General features: G+C 35.3%; 1 protein-coding gene across 1 annotated transcript; it reads right to left on the bottom strand.

The window, feature by feature from the left end:
• Nucleotides 1-12116: 12116 nt before the first annotated feature.
• Nucleotides 12117-15830, bottom strand: LOC129921753 (uncharacterized). The gene is made up of 3 exons (XM_056004425.1): nt 15531-15830; nt 13913-14030; nt 12117-13801 (listed from the first exon to the last, which is right to left on the bottom strand). Exons 1-3 carry the CDS (start codon nt 15538-15540, stop codon nt 12730-12732), a joined length of 1200 nt encoding a protein of 399 aa, XP_055860400.1. The 5' UTR covers nt 15541-15830; the 3' UTR covers nt 12117-12729.
• Between the last annotated feature and the right edge of the window lie 4439 nt (nt 15831-20269).

Below are 20269 nucleotides of genomic sequence, written 5' to 3'. Positions count from 1 at the left end.
ATTCTTAATATTATCAATGTGTATCAGATATTTATCAGATAGTTACACTATAATTACGGAATTATAATATAAACAAAAGCACAGTTACTTTGGGTAATACGCGCACACATACTTTTACGTCGGGTGTGGCCGCATAGTGGGAAACAATAAAAAGTGGTCAATTAGCTAAAAGATTGAGAACATGTGCCGTAAAACATTTTCTTTTTTCTAGTGCCTTTTGTTTTCGTAGGTAAAATCTAAATCTTTTAATTTTTTAACTCTTCTTTTGAAAAAGTCTGTCTTATAAATATCAATGCATTTTTCCTCATGCTGTTATACAAAATTAAGTTTGTCATTACTGATTTATGTTTTCCATACCTACGCCCTGGTACTGGTAAAGAGTGCACAAATTTTGGTTCTTCGAAAAGGCTTAAATTTCTCTATTATAGAAGATATGGAACGAGGCAGTTATCACAAGTCACAAATGTAACATTACCACATAAAGAAGTTTATGTTTCTGGGTATGAACCACATCCTGGGTATAATTTAAATTAACCCTTAAAAAAACGCACAGAATCCGAAAAAACACAAAAACTCAATATCACAAAAACCTCAACAAAACAAATGCAAAGATCATCAAAGACTACAAAGTGAAAACAAAGTTTGCATATGTAATAAAACAAATGTATTGGAAAAAACAAGAACAAACAAAACTAGTGCATTACGTTGTTTTACAAGACAATAAAAGAGGATATATAAATACACATCTTGAAAGTAAATCAAATACGAAACTAAAATGTTTTCTTAATGTAATGATCACTAGCTGAAGCCTCAAGACTTGTCATAACCATAAATGTCATATTCATATAAATTGGAAATAATTATAGAAATAAAATCGTAAAAAAACACAAATATCATATATTAAAGAGCCCTTTTCCCCCCCCCCCCCCCCCCCCCCCCCAAAAGAGTAACAGACTAATAAATCACAAAAAGCATGCATAAAGAAAATTTCAGCTAAACTGAATGTATAAATGTTACACTAAAATACTAGCACATTATTTCCACGCAATGACGCGGGCCACTACTGTTTACTATTGTAAGACCATGCTATGATAGTATTAGAATACTTCTGTTTAAAATGATGTATTGATATTAAACAAACAACTTCTGCGGATTAAGTTTTAAAGGCATAATGATTACCTGTAAAGAGACCAAAAAGAAGCTCCACTGCACCTATTCTTAGCACGTAACAATTTATAATCTAAATAAAACAGACGGATGGACACAGACTTTCAGATAGACCATAAACTAAGTAAAACTGAGTATTCACCTTTTTGTTTTTGCGCCGATAAAAATCAAATTTGAATTTACTGAGTTTTTTTTTTTAATAGGCGTGAATGTTGTCTTATGACGTAGAATGTTAGCGTGATTAGTGACATCTTGTACAGTTTGGTCTTGTGTAGTGGTTCCTCAGTAGCGGTCTTCAGTTCGCAGTTGTGAAATTAGTACAACACTCAACACTTAGCTATCCTGATGGTCTTTAACTCTTTCCCACTTCCGTGATGTTGTAGTTTTACTTTTGGTAGCTGGCTGCAAAGCAGAAAACGTGCATTCCTAGACATACCTTTCGTCTGTGTCATCGGGTAGAGTTTGTGAACCTCTGCCCACACTTGCTACTGTACAGCTGGTATACTGAATCACAGAATGGTTGACATATGTAGATGTACGGTTGTCTGGGTGGCTGTAAACATGGTTGGCATTCTGATCCTGTTCAGGCTGAACATCTCGGTTAACGCTTTTCTTTTTCAATAAGTTAAAAATGTTCATATTGTTTGCTGGTACTGCGTTTCTAGATTCCATTCTTGGCGTTGTACAGTTTATTAGCTTATAACGTCGCCACAATATGAGAACCACTATTATAAATACTATCAAACTAATTCCCAGTGCTACTATTAGACCAACAATCAATTGTTTATTATCACTGGTGCTAGATTTCCCATTAATGTTCGAAATACTGATTATTGGAACAACACTTACACTATTTGATGAAAATTGTAAAGTAACATTCAGTGATGTGGTATCCTGTGAGGTCATTAATGTTGATTTTAAATTAGATATTTTTGTGGTTATTTTAGTAGATACCTGAGTAGGCGTGGTTCTATAACTATTTAAAACACAATTAGACACATTTCGATTAATTATATTACAAGTTGCTTCATTAATTAAACAAACATTAAACAAGGCTGTATAGTTATTATATAGTGACCATGATGTTCTACGAAATGTACAATTCACATTTGACCTATTACTTGTACTACAATTAAAAACCAGATAATTAAAGTCTTGTCCAGTTCCAGTATAGACACAATTGTGCGATCCAGCACTGCATGTTTCAATGCTACAAGGTAAGAGGGCATCTGATGGCGATCTGAAGAGTGCATTCAAATACAGTATTAGCCAATTCATTACAAGGTATTTGTTTTTATATTATTATTAGAATGTTACATAGATTATCAAATATAAGAGTAAGCTACTCGTACCCGCCAGTGATGTAACAAGAACTCGTCAATAAGAGTTGAAATCTGCAGTCTTCTGTTGAGACGTAGTTGAACAAGAGACGTCCACACAACACTAGAAGCACAAGTCTGAATGAAGTGTCTACAAATAGATTTTCAAGATGTTAGGAAAAATGTCGATATGCGCATAAGTTTAAACAAGTTTATAATGAATACTTAACAACACACTTTCATTCAAAACTAGAAGCACTAGTCTGAATAAAGTGTCTATCAAGAAAACTATAAAAATACTTTTAAAAATAAACAACAAATCTTATATAATGTGTAATTGTAATTGTATCAGTTAGTTCGGATCAGTCATGCAATTTTATTTGTTAAAGATATATACCAACATCAATAAATCTGTGGGATTATAAATATTTTTCACCAATAGTTTTTGTTTAGCTCTACTCATGCTTTTAGCTTTCTCAATACGCTATGATCCTATCACTTTTCTGAACCAGTTGGTAAAATGGGCGGGGGGGGGGGGGGGGAGAAAGAAAGAAAGAAAGGGATATCTGAGCTAAATGTACAGTAATTGGTTTTTTAAAAGCATTTGCAAAAAAAAAAAAAAAAAAAAAAAAAAAAAAAAAAAGGAGCGACCTGGTTTCGAGCTCATTGCTACCGTCTCCTCAAGCCGACATACTAACTACTATGATAATCAGCCTACTTATGACTATAGCATAGCTATTTGTTTAAAACTTACATTAAGGCGGCGACCTATAAAGAGGTCTAATTCAGCATATACCACCACTTCATTTAAGTACTATTTATTTCCCTTATTCGACATACCAAACAAAATAATTAATTATCAGTTGCAAGAAATAATTGTGCGAAATTTCAGCTTGATCTAAGAAATAGTGTGTACAAGCGTTTTTACTACATTAGCAGCACGAAGTGAGCTGATACAAGCTTATAAAATATATATTTTTAAGATTTTTGGAGAAAATGAGGTAAATGAAATAATGTATAAAAGTAGATTGCGAATATGCCATTATGAGTTTATAAATAAGTTTTGATCTATATGTAAAAATAAATATTTTTTATTAACTTTTTAAAAAGATATCTTACCGTATTCTATAGATAATTGAACATTAATAGATAGATGCATTAGATTAGATTATAAAGATAGTCCGATGGAAGGCCCCTACAGTTATTCACATATATAGATTAGCAGAAGTCTAGATATTTGAAAATTAATTCTTATTTCACTTTAATTAGAACTTATATTTTATTTATTTATTTAAGTATTAAAATTGTATAATTGCTTCACATTTAACCATGTATTGTTTACTTAGCAGAAAATCTAAAAACGTACACATGTTTTCGATGATGTATACTGCAACACAAATACTTTTTTTTTTTAAACAGATGAAATTGTTTTACATGGTTCGAATGTTCGTATGTTCCTTCAGAGTTGAAGATAATCTACTTCCAAATCAAAACCTCCCGAAGGACAACGGGGGAATGACAGCGGGCAGGGAATGAGCACTAGACAAACGAGTCAACCGAACGACATACCGCACGACCAGGAAGCCATAGATATCTTGATAGGTGTTGTAGTGGAGGGTGTATATTACACTAAAATATTGTATTACAATAACGTGACTTTATTGAGAAATACGCGTACCTAACAAAAGTACATGAGCCTATTTCAAATACATGTAATTTATAAAATTGCATGAACTTACAACAATTGTTTGAACTGAACACAAAAAGGCCATATCTATCTATCTAATTTATTTCTATCTAGTTATCTAGCTGAGTATCTTTCAATCTCCCTCCCTCCCTCCCTCTCTATCTCTCTATCTCAATCTATATATATAGTTAGCTGGTATCAATCTATCTGTTTATTAAATTAATAGTTTTCCTTCTCCTATATTTGTAAACAGCCAAAGTTAACAAAGCCACTTCACTCCTGCCCAGAAGCTTACTAGTCTAGGCGCCAGTTATTCGCCTTTGCCAGTATCTAAGAAAATAAGTAATTCAAAATATATATCAATTTATTATCTAATAATAAATAAATCTGAAATTGTTTATATTGGTCTAATTAATTATCTCTAAATATTAGGAATATTTTAAAATGTCTTTGAAGAGTAATTGGTTTTAGCTCAAGACCAATAGACCAATAGAACACTTTTTTGCAAGGCCCCAAGCTGCATAATGTATTTCTTAATATTAGTAAAATAAGGTGTGATTCAATCAAATTAATTACGTTTCTTTGGAAATGTATTGTTGTTTTAGATATTTATTTGGAATAAAACCAAATTCTTTTTTTTTTTTGTTTTTGTATTTTAAACGATAACATTAAGCTTCAAAAATAATATTTAAATTGATAAATGTATTTGTTATTGTTCAGCTAGTTTAATTAGCTAATTTATATTAATATCAACTATGATGCGACCTTTAAGTTCTAGAAATTCATTCCAGTCATATTCTTTCTTCGATCGCTCATGGTGTTAAATTTATATGAATTTTTGCTGTAACTGACAAATCAGTTGTTTAATACGACGCCATCTTGGTTGATAAGTTACAAAGCATGTTACTCCCGAATGCTATACCTCTGTTGTCCCAAACATAATGTAGAACTTTAAATTTCTCATCAGCGAACGTATCGCCTTGGTGCAGGATTTCTATTTATTTCTATTTTTCAATATTATTTTAAAAACAAAATTAAGATATCTTCCAAAAAAAATCACAAAACAACACACAAAACAAAATAAAAATGATAGTTGTAATGAAACAAAAGCTTCAATAGTAAGTAGTTGAGATTTTAATCAAGGCTTATTAGGTCTAACGAAACAATTACTAATGGTAATGTACAATAGCATCTTTTTTATAATATTACTTTTGATAGTGTAAATATGTCTGTGAAGAAACAAGTCTCTTTAAGTATCAAGTGCCTTTTAATCGTGAAGTATTTCAACATAACATATACAAGGCTAACATTATATACAGAACAACTCCACTAGATGACTTCCTTCTTCTTGTTTACAACACACCCAACTACCCGGTACCCCACACTTGACCGTGTGTCACGGTTGCCAGACATAGTAACCGTGTCACAACAATGCCATTAATGTTATCTATTGGTGTCTTTGTTAGAAAAAAAGACATTACATTAAACATTTTTAAATACCGTAAATTAAATAAAACTCACTTTATGTAACCGATGTAGTCGACGTGATACAAAGTTACTTAGACTTAGACTTAGGTCCTCCCGCGCCGTTCGGCGCATTGGGCGGCAAGCTGTCTCCATAATGATCTGTCACTGGCAATGTCTGAAGCCTCTTCCCATCTGGTGTCCACTGTTCTGAGGTCCTCCATGAAGGTGTGTCGCCAGGTAATACGAGGACGTCCCTGTTTGCGCTTTCCTCGTTTTGGCTTCCATGTTATCGCAACTCTTGGTGTGCGTAATTCATTTTGACGTAGAACATGTCCCGCAAACCTCATGCGACGCTCAGTCACAACCTCACTAAGTGTTCGACTCCCAGTTCGGCAAAGGATTTCCTTGTTTGAGATCCGGTCTGTGTAACTGACTCCTAAAATCCGTCTCAGCCATCTCTGTTGAGCCACATTTAGTCTTTTCTCAATTTTGACAGATGACTTCCACGTCTCACATGCATATGTAGCAGTTGGAATGACGATTGTGTTGAGAAGGTGTATTTTTGTCTCGAGTCCAATGGCTTGGCTAGTCCAAATAGGCTGCAGCCTTTGGAAAATGCTCCCTGCCTTTCCTATTCGGCACGCTACATCATGGTAAGCATCTCCATCATTTGTTATGATGCTGCCAAGGTACGTGAACTTGTCCAGCTCTTCAAGCTTTGACTCGCCAAGTCTGACGGGGACACCCTTTGCCTTATATCCCACTCGCATAATTTTAGTCTTATCCAAGTTTATGCGGAGGCCAATTTTGGGTGCCTCTCTGTCTAGGCTCTCCGTCATTTCTTGAATGCATTTATTTGTAGCCCCGAGTAGTGCAACATCATCAGCAAAGTCCAAGTCCGTCAATCGGAGTTGTTCATGCCATGGAATACCAAAGGCAGTCTGGTTCATTGCTCTCCTCATTATGTAGTCGATGGCTAGGAGGAAAAGGAAGGGAGATAAGATGCACCCCTGTCTCACACCTGTCTCGATTGTAAAAAACTCTGTTGTTCCCTCTTCTGTTTTAATGCAGCAACTAGACTGACTGTAAAGGTGTCGTAGGATCTGGACGAATTTTTCTGGTATACCGTATTCTCTAACTATTTTCCATAGTGATTCTCGGTGGACACTATCAAACGCTTTTTTGAAGTCCACGAAACTGATCGTTAGCCGTTGTTGGTACTCAAAACTTTGTTCTATGATATTTCGTAAAACGAAAATCTGCTCTGTACATGATCTGCCTCTTCGGAAACCTGCTTGTTCTTCTCTGAGCCTTTCATCTACAGACTGTTGAAGCCGTCTCAACAAAACAGTGCTGAAAACTTTGCCTGGGACAGAGAGGAGAGTAATGCCCCTCCAGTTGTTACAGTCTGCCAAGTTGCCCTTTTTTGGAAGCTTTACAATCACTCCCTTTTGCCAGTCCTCTGGGACTTTTGAAGTTCGCCAACAGAGATTTAAGAGATCAGTCATTCTGTTAACAATGCACTGTCCCCCATATTTTAGCATTTCTGCTGATATCATGTCTAGTCCTGGTGCTTTGTTATTATTTAGCACTGCAATGGCCATGGTAACCTCCTCAGCAGTTATTGGGTCTGTCTTGACCTTGAGATCATTGTCTGGAGAGGGGTCCTTGAATATGTAAGTTATGTCTGGCGACAGTTGGTTAAGGGTCTCTTTAAAGTGCTCTACCCATCTTGCATCCTGTTCTTCTTTCGTTAACAAAGTTTTGCCTTGCTTGTCTTTTATTGGTGCCCCATGTCCACTCTTTGCTCCAGTGAGATCTCGGACAATACGATGGAGGGTTTTTGTGTCATTTCTGCTTGCAGCTGCTTGTGCCTCTTGTCCCTTCTGCTCAATCCAGTCCCGTTTATCTTGCCGACAGCTTCTCTTTACTTTCAGATCTGCTTCCCTATAGGCTTCTTCCGCTAGGCTGCGATCCTGTGTTTCATTTTTCTGATCTCGTCTACGTTTGGCCTCTTTCCTCTCATCTATCAATTTCCATGTTCTGTCTTGTATCCACCGTTCCTTGTATGAACCTCGCCTCCTTCCGATAACTTCTTCTGCGCACCCAATAGTGGTATCTTTGAAGTTGGCCCACTCTTCTTCAAGGGTCAATATATCTGCAAGAGCCTCAAAGCGGTTCGTTAGTTTCAATTGGAACTGTGCTGCAGTATTGCCGTCTTTAAGCTTCTCTACATTAAATGGGCGGGGTCGTGTGGCTCGTTTTGGTTGGCGTTTCAATCGGAGCTTACATTTGCCACTGACAAGGTAGTGGTCTGAGCCGATATCAGCTCCTCTGCGGGTCCGCACGTCTAACAGAGATGACCTCCATCGTTTGGAGATGCAAATGTAATCTATCTCGTTGAAGGTTTCCCCATTTGGTGATCGCCATGTTTTTTTGTGTATTTGTTTGTGCTTAAAATATGTGTTTCCAATTGAAAGGCTGTTGGATGCGCAGAGAGAAATCAAACGCTCGCCATTATCACTGATGTTTTCTGCAGAGCCATATGGTCCCATTACATATTCAAAGCCAGTTCGGTTGGGATTGATTTTGGCATTAAAATCTCCCATCAGTAGAATTAGGTCGTGAGTAGGTGTTTCATCAAGAGTGGTTTGTAGTTGATTATAGAACTGATCTTTGATGGTATCTTCTGCATCCTCTGTAGGGGCATAAGCTTGGATGGTAGTGACTTTAATTTGCTTTGTTTGGAGTCGAGCTGTAATGATGCGGTCACTGATCGGCTTCCAAGCAATTAGCGCTGAAGCTGCTATTTTAGACATGATGATTCCTACACCACCAATGTGCTCCTTGTCATGTCCTGAATATATTATTGTCTTGCCATCATTGATAATTTTTCCACTTGACGTCCACCGCATCTCGCAGATCCCAAGGATGTCCAGCCGATAAGAGTCAAACTCTCTTAAAAGTTGGGCCAGTTTACCGCATTGATTCAGGGTTCTTACATTCCACGTGCCTATAAGAGTCGGTTTCCTTGCGTTGAAAGGCTTGCCATGTATAGGGTATTGGACTTCCAATACAAAGTTACATAATAGAAATGATACATTCTTTGTATGTGAAATTTAAATTCTAGTATAGCAATGATGTAAGTAATGACAGACAAAGACGTTATTTTTTTTAACTATCTATAGGGCAGGTGGTGTAAAGGTAATAAGTTTCTGTTGCCTCATGGTTAACGAAAGTGTCATGTGGCCAGCACAACGACCAGCCGTCTTTAATTTTCTCCAACTAATGTCAGGTATCCATTAGAGCTGGAACAGACGAGATATCCCCACAAACGCAATGCTAGGGGTCTGTCAAGCTGTGATCCTCTTTAAATTGCTCTATGTCTCAGAAACGTGGACAGTATAAAGAAAACATGCACAAGAACTGAACCAGTTTCACATGACATGTCTAAGAAAAATACTGAATGTTAAATGGCAAGAAAAAATACCAAATACTGAAATTCTTCGGAGAGCGGGTCTGCAAAGCATCCACACAATCCTGTTGTAGTCCCAGCTGCGGCTGGCAGGACACGTCTGCAGAATGGAAGACCACCGCATCCCTAAACGACTCCTGTATGGCCAATTAAGGAAAGGAAAGCGCTTACAAAGCGGACAAAAAAAACGCTTCAGGGACACCCTCAAAGCTTCTCTGAAAGAGTTCAGCATTGACCCAGCCACCTGGGAGACGGAAGCACATGATAGAGCATCATGGCGTATTGATGTGAAAACTGACGCGAAAATTGCTAAGGAAAAGAGAACAGCGCTGGCAGGAAGAAAAACGTCAGAGAAAAAAATCAAGGTCATCGACACTAACTCCAGCTGGATTAACCTGTCTAGTGTTCAGCCGAACATTCCGGATCACATTGGATTCACCATCTACATGAAGAGGCACAAAACCCCATTGCAAAAACCTCAGCCTCCGCATGACAAAAGTGGTCATCATCGAACCACGATGGACGTTAGAGAGATAGAGAGAGCTGGTTGAACTCAGAAGCGCCCTAACGTAAAAATCCCAGTCTTCCCCTTTAACGCCCAGCCACCACCCCTCCGCGTGTGTATACGTGAGATTTAGTAATTAAAAGTAACCCAAAAATACATGCATAGAATGATAATTAAACAGCAACTGGCAAGGACCAACATATTTGTTACTCATTTTGTATTTATTTATTCAAAGCTAGAGCCTGTGTGGGGCTGGTGAGCGTTTGGTATGCGCTCTGGGCTACTATCACGATAATTCTGTTTTGGTTAGGACGTTATACTCTGTATTTCTTAAAGAGGGTCTGAAACATTCGAGTTTTTCCTACAAGAAAGGTGGAGTACTTTAAGCGTAGCACTTTCAACTCATTGGTAAACAGATGAAGATACGTATACTTCATATTTATACTTCATAAATATAATAATTGTACAACTCACTAACTTCAAACAACTCAATAACAAATAGACTCCAACACAAACTATTGCTCACTATACAGCATTTAACATATGGACCTTTTTGATATTACGATTTGAGGAAAACACATAATGAAATAAAAGGGAAAAAAAGCTTGCAGACTATGAATATTACGTCTTGAATTGATCTCTTCTACCATGATCCTTAATTTTCTGCTTTCAGAATATTATTCAAGAACTCTACCGTTAGCAAATCTCATTTATTTAAAACACACAAAGATACAGATGTATTGATCTCAATTTTACCACTTAATTTAAGGTCTGGATAATCAAGTTATATATTGGCCTGGCACCTTTGTTGCCTCTAGGTAGTGTTTCTATGTTCCATCACGTTTTCATTAATTGATGTAATCTAGTTGAAAGTCCCATTTCAATTACATACATTTACGGTGGCCATATGAAGCTGGTGATATATTGATATATGACAACCTACATTTGATTATACTTTTGGGTATAGTGTCGAGTATTTCGTTAACCCTAAATAAGAGAAATTCACGTGGTTACGTAACCTACTTAAACTCAACCACATTCCTCCAGGCTCGATTTCATAACTATATATAAGGGTCATCACATATAGGAGTTTGAGGCTTCATCTAAATACAAAAACTCTGTAAATTGCATCTCTCTCTCTCTCTCTCTCTCTCTCTCTCTTATTCACCCCAACAGTATATCAGGATACTAATTCATCGTATAGCTTCAGAACTAATTAAACAAAAGTGAAGTCCAAGGCTTTAGTGCGGAAATCAATGCTGGTAATATACTTCGTACATTTTCTATGTACAACAAAAAATTAATTTATTACCCCTTATTGATTAACTCATTAATTGATTAATCTTTTGACTGAACCCTGTGATGTCATTAACAATGAATAATTCTGCAAAACGTCAACTAGAACCGAGAATGGAACGTGTGAGAAATTACGTTCAAAAGATTCAAAAGAGATGGACGGAGTGAGTTAATAATCAGCTTTGTAAAAATAAGTTGACATTTGCCTTGCCAATCGCCGAAGAGTTTATCCACTTTAAAATAAAAAAGGTTTAAAAATGTTCCTGCTGTGCTGACGAGTAGCATGCTAATGCTGTGCAAAAGACTTCTTGTAAGGAGATTGTCACATATTTTTTCTTTGTAAGGTGATTGTAATTGGAAAAAAAAAATTTTGTAAAAATTTCAAATTGAAATGGCGGGAATTTAAAAACGACATTTGTACCAAACGTGCAGACAAAATCTGCAGCAAAAGAGAAAAACTGACAACTTTTCTTTTACTACTAGCAGTACATACCAGCTATGCAATTTGATTTGTTCCCAGGCTTTATAATGTTTATTATGGCCGGAACACACCCCTTCTTTTCTTTTTTGTATTTTAATAAATTATTATATGGGCCTTTGTTAACGATTAACCTATCTACTTTTTTAGCCCGTGAAGTAGTGTAATTGTTACAATGAAATTTCTATATTTCGCTCTCTGGAACCTCCATTTTGTTTTTTACCAGCACATCGTAATTTCTCCCACATAGACTTTTGACTTGATTTGGAAAGATCCGCTTTATAATGCCCCCACCGACACATACACGCTCTCCTATTTTGGCCCCCATTAATTTTAGTAGCACTTTTACTTAATCCTCCCCCCCCCCCTCAGAACAAAAAGTAAGTCTTTCATACACATTCCCGTTCCCATTTTTACATTTGTCTTGGTATTTTGTTCTCTAAAAAAAATAAATATTAATTTGTGTTTTATTATATGTAATTGTTTATTTTATCACTTTTAAATGTAGCGAAATGACAATAGCTCTACATTTATTTTTTCAATACCATTAGGATTAATTTTTTTTTTATGTTTTTTTTTTTACAATATTACAAAGTACTATTACATTCTCTGTCTCTCACTCTCTCTCTCTCTCTCTCAAAAAAAAAAAAAAAAAGGAAAAAGACTCTAGTCTAGATCTATCTTTTTATTGCTATTAGTATATTTTTTTTATTTACACAACATATAATAGGAAGTGGAAATGGCGTATGGCATATTAAAAATAAATAAAGTTATAGGGAAAAAGAAAAATATTGCTTTAAAAATACGGAATTCGTGCTATTTTTAAAAACGTCTAAAAACGTTTTTAGTGAGCACACAGGAGGTAAAGGGAACCTGTGTGCAAAATTTGATGTGGATACGTACGAGGGTTTAAGAGATCTCGTGATAGATCAGTGTTTTCTTTGCTTCTATAGATAGTACATTTATAGAGTGGCCAAGATAAAGGAGGTCTGGAGTCAGACCACATGACTCCTTCAAAATTTTATAAAACATGTTGAGACGTGCTAATTTGTGTCTTGAATCTCATGATGCATACTTTGAAAATCTCCTGGGAATTAGGAAATGCTTAGTATGTTGTTATTAATAATATGCTTTTTTTTAAAACTATTTTTAAATAGCATTAAAATATATTATAATTTATTTGTCTTTAAATATTGTAATACATAACATCACTAGAACTACCAATATTTTGGATTTATTCAACAAGATTACAGTAAACATTAACTGAGCATGGACGCGCCTCACATGACTGATTGTTTAGGTATTATGAACACACACAATGGACACGACCTGTAATCATACCAGGTCTCGAGTATCTTGACCATCCTGTATTATCTGCCTGACGTTAGAAAGATCATTATATTCTGAAGTACGTTCTCTAGACACATCAAAAAGTGTTGAGTACTGATTTACTTCCGGAGTCTGAGCTTCACTTTTATTTCCATAGAGTTCTTTATTTTCTGAAATCAATCCGTTAACATTACTGCGTATTTTATTCTCATCTTCAACGGACTCGTGACTAGCTGTACTATAGCTGTTATGTATGGCATCAACGGATGCGGCCTGTTGTGCTGATAAAGTATTCAAATACGTAACTCCGTTAGTAAGTATCTCACTTTTTGGTAGATCAATTACTTTAGAGTAATGGCTGGAGGAACTATTGCCATTGTTATATACAGCAAAACAATTCTTTTGATTTTGTTCATAAGGCTGATGATACGTAAGATCAGCAGTACATTCTAGACTATATGAGTCTGAATTCTGGGATTCTGATATAACAAGTATAGGTGTCTGAAAAGATCTAATGTTTGAGTTTGTAGTTCTAGATTTTCTTATTTTATAACACAAGCAGGCCACAATAAGGACATTAATAAATACAATGCTAGCAGAGCCAAAACCTGCAGTTAGTCCGATGAAAAGACTTTTATTGCCTGTCATTTGAATTAATTCTAATCCTGATGTTGTATTGACCATTAACAGTGAGGAAAGAGATGATGTTGTGTTATCTGTTCCTGGTTTGATTATAGTTGATGGTGTAATACTTCCTAATGATGTGAATACCTTTGATGTAGTTGTAGATACCTGAGTGTACGTAGTACTATAACTATTTAAAACACAATTAGACACTTTTAGTGTAAGTATATCACAAGTCGCTTCATTAATTAAACAAACATTAAACAAGGCTGTAAAGTTATTATATAGTGACCACGATGTTCTACGAAATGTACAATTCACATTTGACCTAACACTTGAACTACAATTAAAAACCAAATAATTAAAGTCTTGTCCACTTCCAGTGTAGACACAATTGTGCGAGGCAGTACTACATGTTTTAATGCTACAAGGTAAGATGTCATCTGATGGCGACCTGAAAAATACATTCAAATACAATTTTAGTCCATTTATCAAAAGGTATTTGTTTAATACAATTGTTATAATAGTATATGGATTACCAAACATAAAATTAAATTATTCGTACCTGCCTGTGATGTAACAAGAACTCGACATTAAGAGCTGATATTTGCAGTCTTCTGTTGAAAGATAGTTGAACAAGAGACTTCCACACAACACTAGAATAACAAGTCTAAATGAAGTATCTATAAATAGATTTAAAAAAAAAAATTAAGAAAAATGGAGAAAATGAAATACTGTCTAGAAAAAGTAGATATTTTCCATATAATTTGCGCATTTTCTTATACGAGCTCATTATTAAAATTTTGTGATATGTATAGCAATTAATAGGAGGCGCGGTGGCTGAGTGGTAAAGCGCTTGGCTTCCGAACCGGGGGTATCGGGTTCAAATCCTGGTGAAAACTGGGATTTTAATTTCGGGATCTTCGGGCGCCTCTGAGTCCACCCAGCTCTAATGGGTACCTAACATTAGTTGGAGAAAAGTAAAGGCGGTTGGTGGTTGTGCTGGCCACATGACACCCTCGTTAACCGTAGGCCACAGAAACAGATGACCTTTACATCATCTGCCCTATAAACCACAAGGTCTTAAAGGGAAACTATAGCAATAAATAATTCGACTTATGAACTTCTTTCAAGATATGCTTTAATCAAAAAAAATGATAGATTAAAAAAACATATTAGACAAACAGATAGATAGAAAGATAGATAGCTTTTCTTTTTTTTATTTTTTATCTATATATCTTATACCTCATTAAAGGGTTGGGGTGGGGTGCTGGTGACGTAAGCCACAGAGGCGGGTTGACGGTGAAAAACAATGTGGCAAATACCGACACTTTCACCAAGCATTCATTTATTTTACCAACGTCCGGTAATAAGCACCCAACCACCCGCTCACCCATCCACCCTTCCATCCATCCGTCCACCCACCCTTCCATCCATCCATCCACCCACCCACCCTTTCATCTATCTATCTATCTATCTATCTATCTATCTATCTATCTATCTATCTATCTATCTATCTATCTATCTATCTATCTATCTATCTATCTATCTATCTATCTATCTATCTGTCATCTATCTATCTAAAATCTATCTATCAAAAATCTAAAATCTATCTATCTAAAATCTATCTAAAATCTATCTATCTAAAATCTATCTAAAATCTATCTATCTATAATTATATTTGAAAAATTAGAACCTCTTTAATTAGAGTCTTCCTGTGAGGTCAGTAATCTAGTAATTTAAAAAAAAAAAAAGATAAACTAGGAAAATCATTAGATATGTCTTAGAGATCCGTTTACAGTGGCCCCTCACTTGTTTCTACCCATGAAGCATTCGCAAGCTGACAACAGGAATGTTAAAAAGCTGTATTTGTAAATGCAAAATGCTATTCATGGTCTTAAACTACCCGATGTCGTGTACAACTGTTGTTGTTTTTTACACATAGTGCACATTATAGGCACATAACGTATTAACGCTTATAAAACTGCATTTAAAAAAGGAGTTTCGTTAATCAGTAAAAGTTTGATTAATGTAAGAGCATGTGTAACATAATGTGTGAGTATGACTAGCTTACAGAGGCCGTCTACGAGTTTGTCTGTAGATCAAAACTCCTTTTTTGCATTATAGTTGTTTCGTTTTTATATTGTTTAAAACAAATTAATAAAAAGCTATTTCATACTTACATTGCAGCATTGTTGAGAAATTAGTTGTTAACTTATTAATTTATCACATTATTATGTATAAACAACAACAGAAACACATCTAGTGGCTTAGCTAACGGTTTATTTCAAGCCAGACATTCATGTCTACACACTACCAGGCGTAGCAGGGCGGAAATAACTTAACGGTAATTTAACTCTCTATTGTCCGTTTAGGAATGTAAAACCATTTTAAGTAATTGATATGACATTAAGAGGATTAAAAGTTTACAGCCAATCTATTTCCCAAGTTGGTGGCTGCAGTATTGTTTTGTTTTATTTATTGTAAGGAGGGAGGGGTTAACCTTAAAACCCGTTGGCCGTGATCATGGAATTTGGTTTTTGCTTTAGTTTTCATTGGCGGAAGGTTTCAATTTCATGGATTTCGGTGACTAGTTTTGTAACATGGTTTTTATTGGCAGGGTTTTAATCTCGAAACTAATCTCTCCTTTTCTTTCTCTCTTTCCATTGCTTATCTTTCCCTCTCTATCATCCTTTCTTGAACGTGTTATCTTAGTTCCGATCCTTCAAGCTCCAACAACCTCCCCTCTCCCTTTAATGTTGCTACCTCAGCCTTGTGCGCCATTGTCTATTATCAATAGTATCTTGTCGCTAGTTCTGGGCTTTAATATCTCTACTGTCTGTCGACAGGAGATCAACTATGTACAGAGGAATACGTGGGTTTTACCTTTTCGGTGGGCGCCTGTTGTGATTGTTTTGAACTCCTTACTGGAATTATACTTGACACAGAACGTACTAGTAATACTTCTTTCAATAACTCAAGAGACGCCAGAGATGAATTAACGACAAAAATATAACTTTAATAATAATCACCACAGCGCCACTTGTTACGAGCAGATGAGACTCTTAATTAAACACCAACACACTCATATATAGTAGCTTATGAAGCTTTTAATCTTGGGTAACAATTACTAATATATCTGTAATAACTTCCTTTACATTACTCCATCTTTAAATTCCTCTCCTATCTCACCCTTTCAACACGCATTAAAAACTTACAGTTACCCTCTCCTGGATATGCCTATGTACTTTGTCATTAGGTGTCTTCTTCTTAAAGAAAATACACATTTTCCAATTTCTACTACTAGCTAAGTTATTTGTTGTTGGGAAATTGAAAGATGGATTAAAGTTAGAAGATACAAATAAAATTTTATGAAAAATGTTGAATCATTTATTTGAAGCTAACATGTCTAAAATTGAAAGTTGATTGTATAGCTGAGTTGATAGAACTTGGAACTTGCATTGGTGTAGGTTCAATTTCCAATATCCAATATTTTTCTACTTTATTTTTCAATGACAAAAAAAATATAGATATTTAGAATACAATGCTATTATAACATATATTAGGAATTTTGCTTTTAATGTAAAGTACTTCTTTAATAATATGTCCGTATCTTGGGTAACATCTTTAGTTGTAAAGAGCCAATATGTGTCCTTTTCTGTGTCTTAACTAAAATGGGAGATTAATCAATCTACTATTCAATTTGTTTCTGTTTATGTGTCTTTATTGAATAACGACTCCCTCATGTCTGACTAATGAATTACTCGACTTTTTAAATCAAATAATTTTCAGTTTTAAGATTATCGATGCACATAAATTCATGTTTATTTTAAGCATATAAGGAAAGTAATTTTGAAACATATTTAGAATATAATAACAGATTTCTTGGCCTTTCCCTCAATGACGATGATGATGATGATGATATTAATAAGAACAAGCAAAATATAACTAGTCGACCGGCGGCCTAGCATACGCCTCTATTTTGCTGGGCCGGCCCTAGGTGAGCGCATTGGGCCCGCAATTATATAGGACCCGCGCTAATTCTAGGTGTAAATTATTCAAATAAACCATTTTATAACTTGTAACAGATTTTTCGCGACCGCCTGATTTACCAGGAGCTCCTGGAAATCTCATGAAATTGCAAAATATAGGAAAAAAGTCATGGAAATCTCCGGAAATTATAAAAAATCTCTTAAAAACTCATACAAATCTCATGAAATATGTAGACAAAAATTGTCATTTTGGGGTGTCATTCAATATGGAAGACGCCAATTTTACGCGCGATAAATAAAAACGGCTTTATGCATTAGCAGTAATTGTGTAATCTGGTGAAAGAAGCTTCTCGCGCCTGAAACTAATGAAGAATTACTTGAGGTCAACAATTCTCGTTGATAGATTGAAATATTTGGTAATTCTTGCTATTGAGCGTGATCTATGTAGGAAATAAAATGTTCATGATATACTGTATGACTTCGCTATACGCAAGGTTCGTAAAGTAGTTCTGTACGTAGTAAAGAATGAATAAAATGCAAAAACGATTTTTTTTTCAAATACTAACTCTTAAATTTCATTTATTATTCTTATAAATACAGAAACTGGGCCCGCGAAATCCGTTTCGCTTAGGGCCCCACAACGGTTTTTTCCGGCCCTGCTTTTTAGTAAAGGGTGAATACAGAGTAGGTTATTTGTTTTCCACCCCCCCCCTTTCTTTTTTTTTTCGCCGGTACGTGAGGTAGAAAAAAAAAGAGTGATCTTTTTTGGTCATAACGGTCCGGCCCTGCTATTTAGTGACGGGTGAATACTACTTGTTCTCCCCCACCCTTTTTTTTTCCTGGCTTAACTCTAGTTCGTCCGAATTGCAGAAATTAAAGAGTGATCTTTCTTTTACTTCTTGCTTGCGTGTTCAAACTCTTGAGCCATGAAGAGAATTATATATATAGAAGATAGATACTATTTAAAAACAAAGCTTATCTAAGGGGAAGAACGGAAAATAATCACTGTAATATCTCTCAATAGTGAATGGTTTAACTCCCATTTCTTAAATTATAAAACAAAATTATTTAATTGCGACTAATAATTAAACCAATTGGTTAGTTTTTGTTTCATCGAAAACGCCATACGCGTCATGCATTTAGTCATGCATATTAACCAATGACCTAAACTCTGCCAATTCACTTGTTTTCCTGGCTGGCTCAGGCAACCCATTCCATGCTCCAATAGCGCTATGGAAGAAGGAGCTTTTGTACAAATGTGTCCTAGCATATGGAACGAGGAATGTGCCTTTATCTGTGTGTCTTTTTAAGTGTTTTATGAAATTTTGTATTTGTATTTGAAGATATTCAGTGTTTTCTGTATAACTGATACAGTTACACTTAAAAAAAAAAAAAGGGTGGGGGAGAACAAGTAGTATTCACCCGTCACTAAATAGCAGGGCCGGACTTACATGCATCTTAGAAAGTGAGCTAAGGAAGTGTATCCTTATATCAAGTGACGGTAATCATGAAGATTGGCGTCTTGGAGTATTTTTACGACATTTCTTGATGTCCTAGCCTGGCCAAAATAAAAGGCAGATTTTTTTTATCAAAACGAATTTTGGCATTTGAAATACTGACAATAAAAAAAAATGAAACGAACTTTGTCAGATGCATCTATAGATCTTGCCATGGATACATGATTAAAAAAAGTTGTATATCTGGATCTAGAATGTGTATCTAGATTTATTTTAAATTTAACTAATGTTCTATATTTTGGAATGCGGTAACATACGGATGTACTTTTGGCAACATAGGCTACACAAGCTTCCCTCTTAGGTAGGTGTTTGTCATCCCCGGGGTATAGATTACAGGACCTTAAGATGCTGTCACTGGTGATTATAAATAGACTACGTAATTCCAAACCATCCAACCATAGATAGTTTAGTAAAACAAAATCACTTGCAGAAACCCAAAACGGCTTTTTGAGAATAAGCTGAAAGTTAAATCACGTCTTATAAAAGTTAGGTCACGTCTTATAAAAGTTAGGTCACGTTTTATAAATTGAGGTCATGTCTTCAATTTGATCATGTTTCATTTACGTGCAACTCTTTGTGTCCTTTTCGTCTTTGTTTTTTTTTAGCTGGTATACAAACTATATTTTTATGTTTTTTGTTTGTTTTAGGTAATCTGAATAATTTTCCGTTTCTGTGTTTCATTTACATGTTAAAAGCTGTTATATTAAATTCAATTAAAAGATATTTTTTCAGTGAATTCATTGATATCATTGTGTAGCTATTTGCTTTTACAACGAGAAAAAAAAAACACTCTTTAATCTCTAATAAAATTTAATTGTGGTTAAAACTTTCTGTTCCTTAGCCATGTGATTTATGTCCTCCAACAGATTTGTTAGAAAAGCTGCACAGAGATAAAGTAAATGTTCTCACGGGGCACAAACTTAATGGAGAAGGATAAAGACTTGTATTATGTTCATACATGCATTGCTTCGATCACATGGTATTCTATATTTACATGGCTTCACAATCATGTGAGACTTCGACCATTTTGACCTTTTTTTTTATTGTTATAAGGGAAAAATAGAAAGAGACCGTAGACAGACTTGACGTCATTAACAGAAAATGGTTAAATTGCAAAATTTCAGATTTTTATTATCTATTATGTTATATAAAGTAGGAGATTGGTTATATTATTTCCATTTAGTTTTAGAATTTAAGAAAAAAGTTATAAACGGACACGCATACTAAGGCTAGTCTTCCGAGTCCGAAGACTAGTGAGGAATGAAGTATTTCCAGTGGCTGCGCAGTCCCAGCTTAGACCTACATATTTTGCCACATCCAGGGCAAATATAACCATTGTCCGCAGGTGGTCGATTTAGATTTTCTTTTCGCCGTCTGCGTTGGTCCTCGGCAGCAGATTTTCTTTTGCTCTCA

Source organism: Biomphalaria glabrata, chromosome 11, assembly GCF_947242115.1.
Source record: "Biomphalaria glabrata chromosome 11, xgBioGlab47.1, whole genome shotgun sequence".
In the NCBI taxonomy this organism is placed as follows: domain Eukaryota; kingdom Metazoa; phylum Mollusca; class Gastropoda; family Planorbidae; genus Biomphalaria; species Biomphalaria glabrata.
The sequence above is the reverse complement of the archived record's forward strand: the minus strand, read 5'-3'. Positions and strand labels throughout refer to the sequence as shown.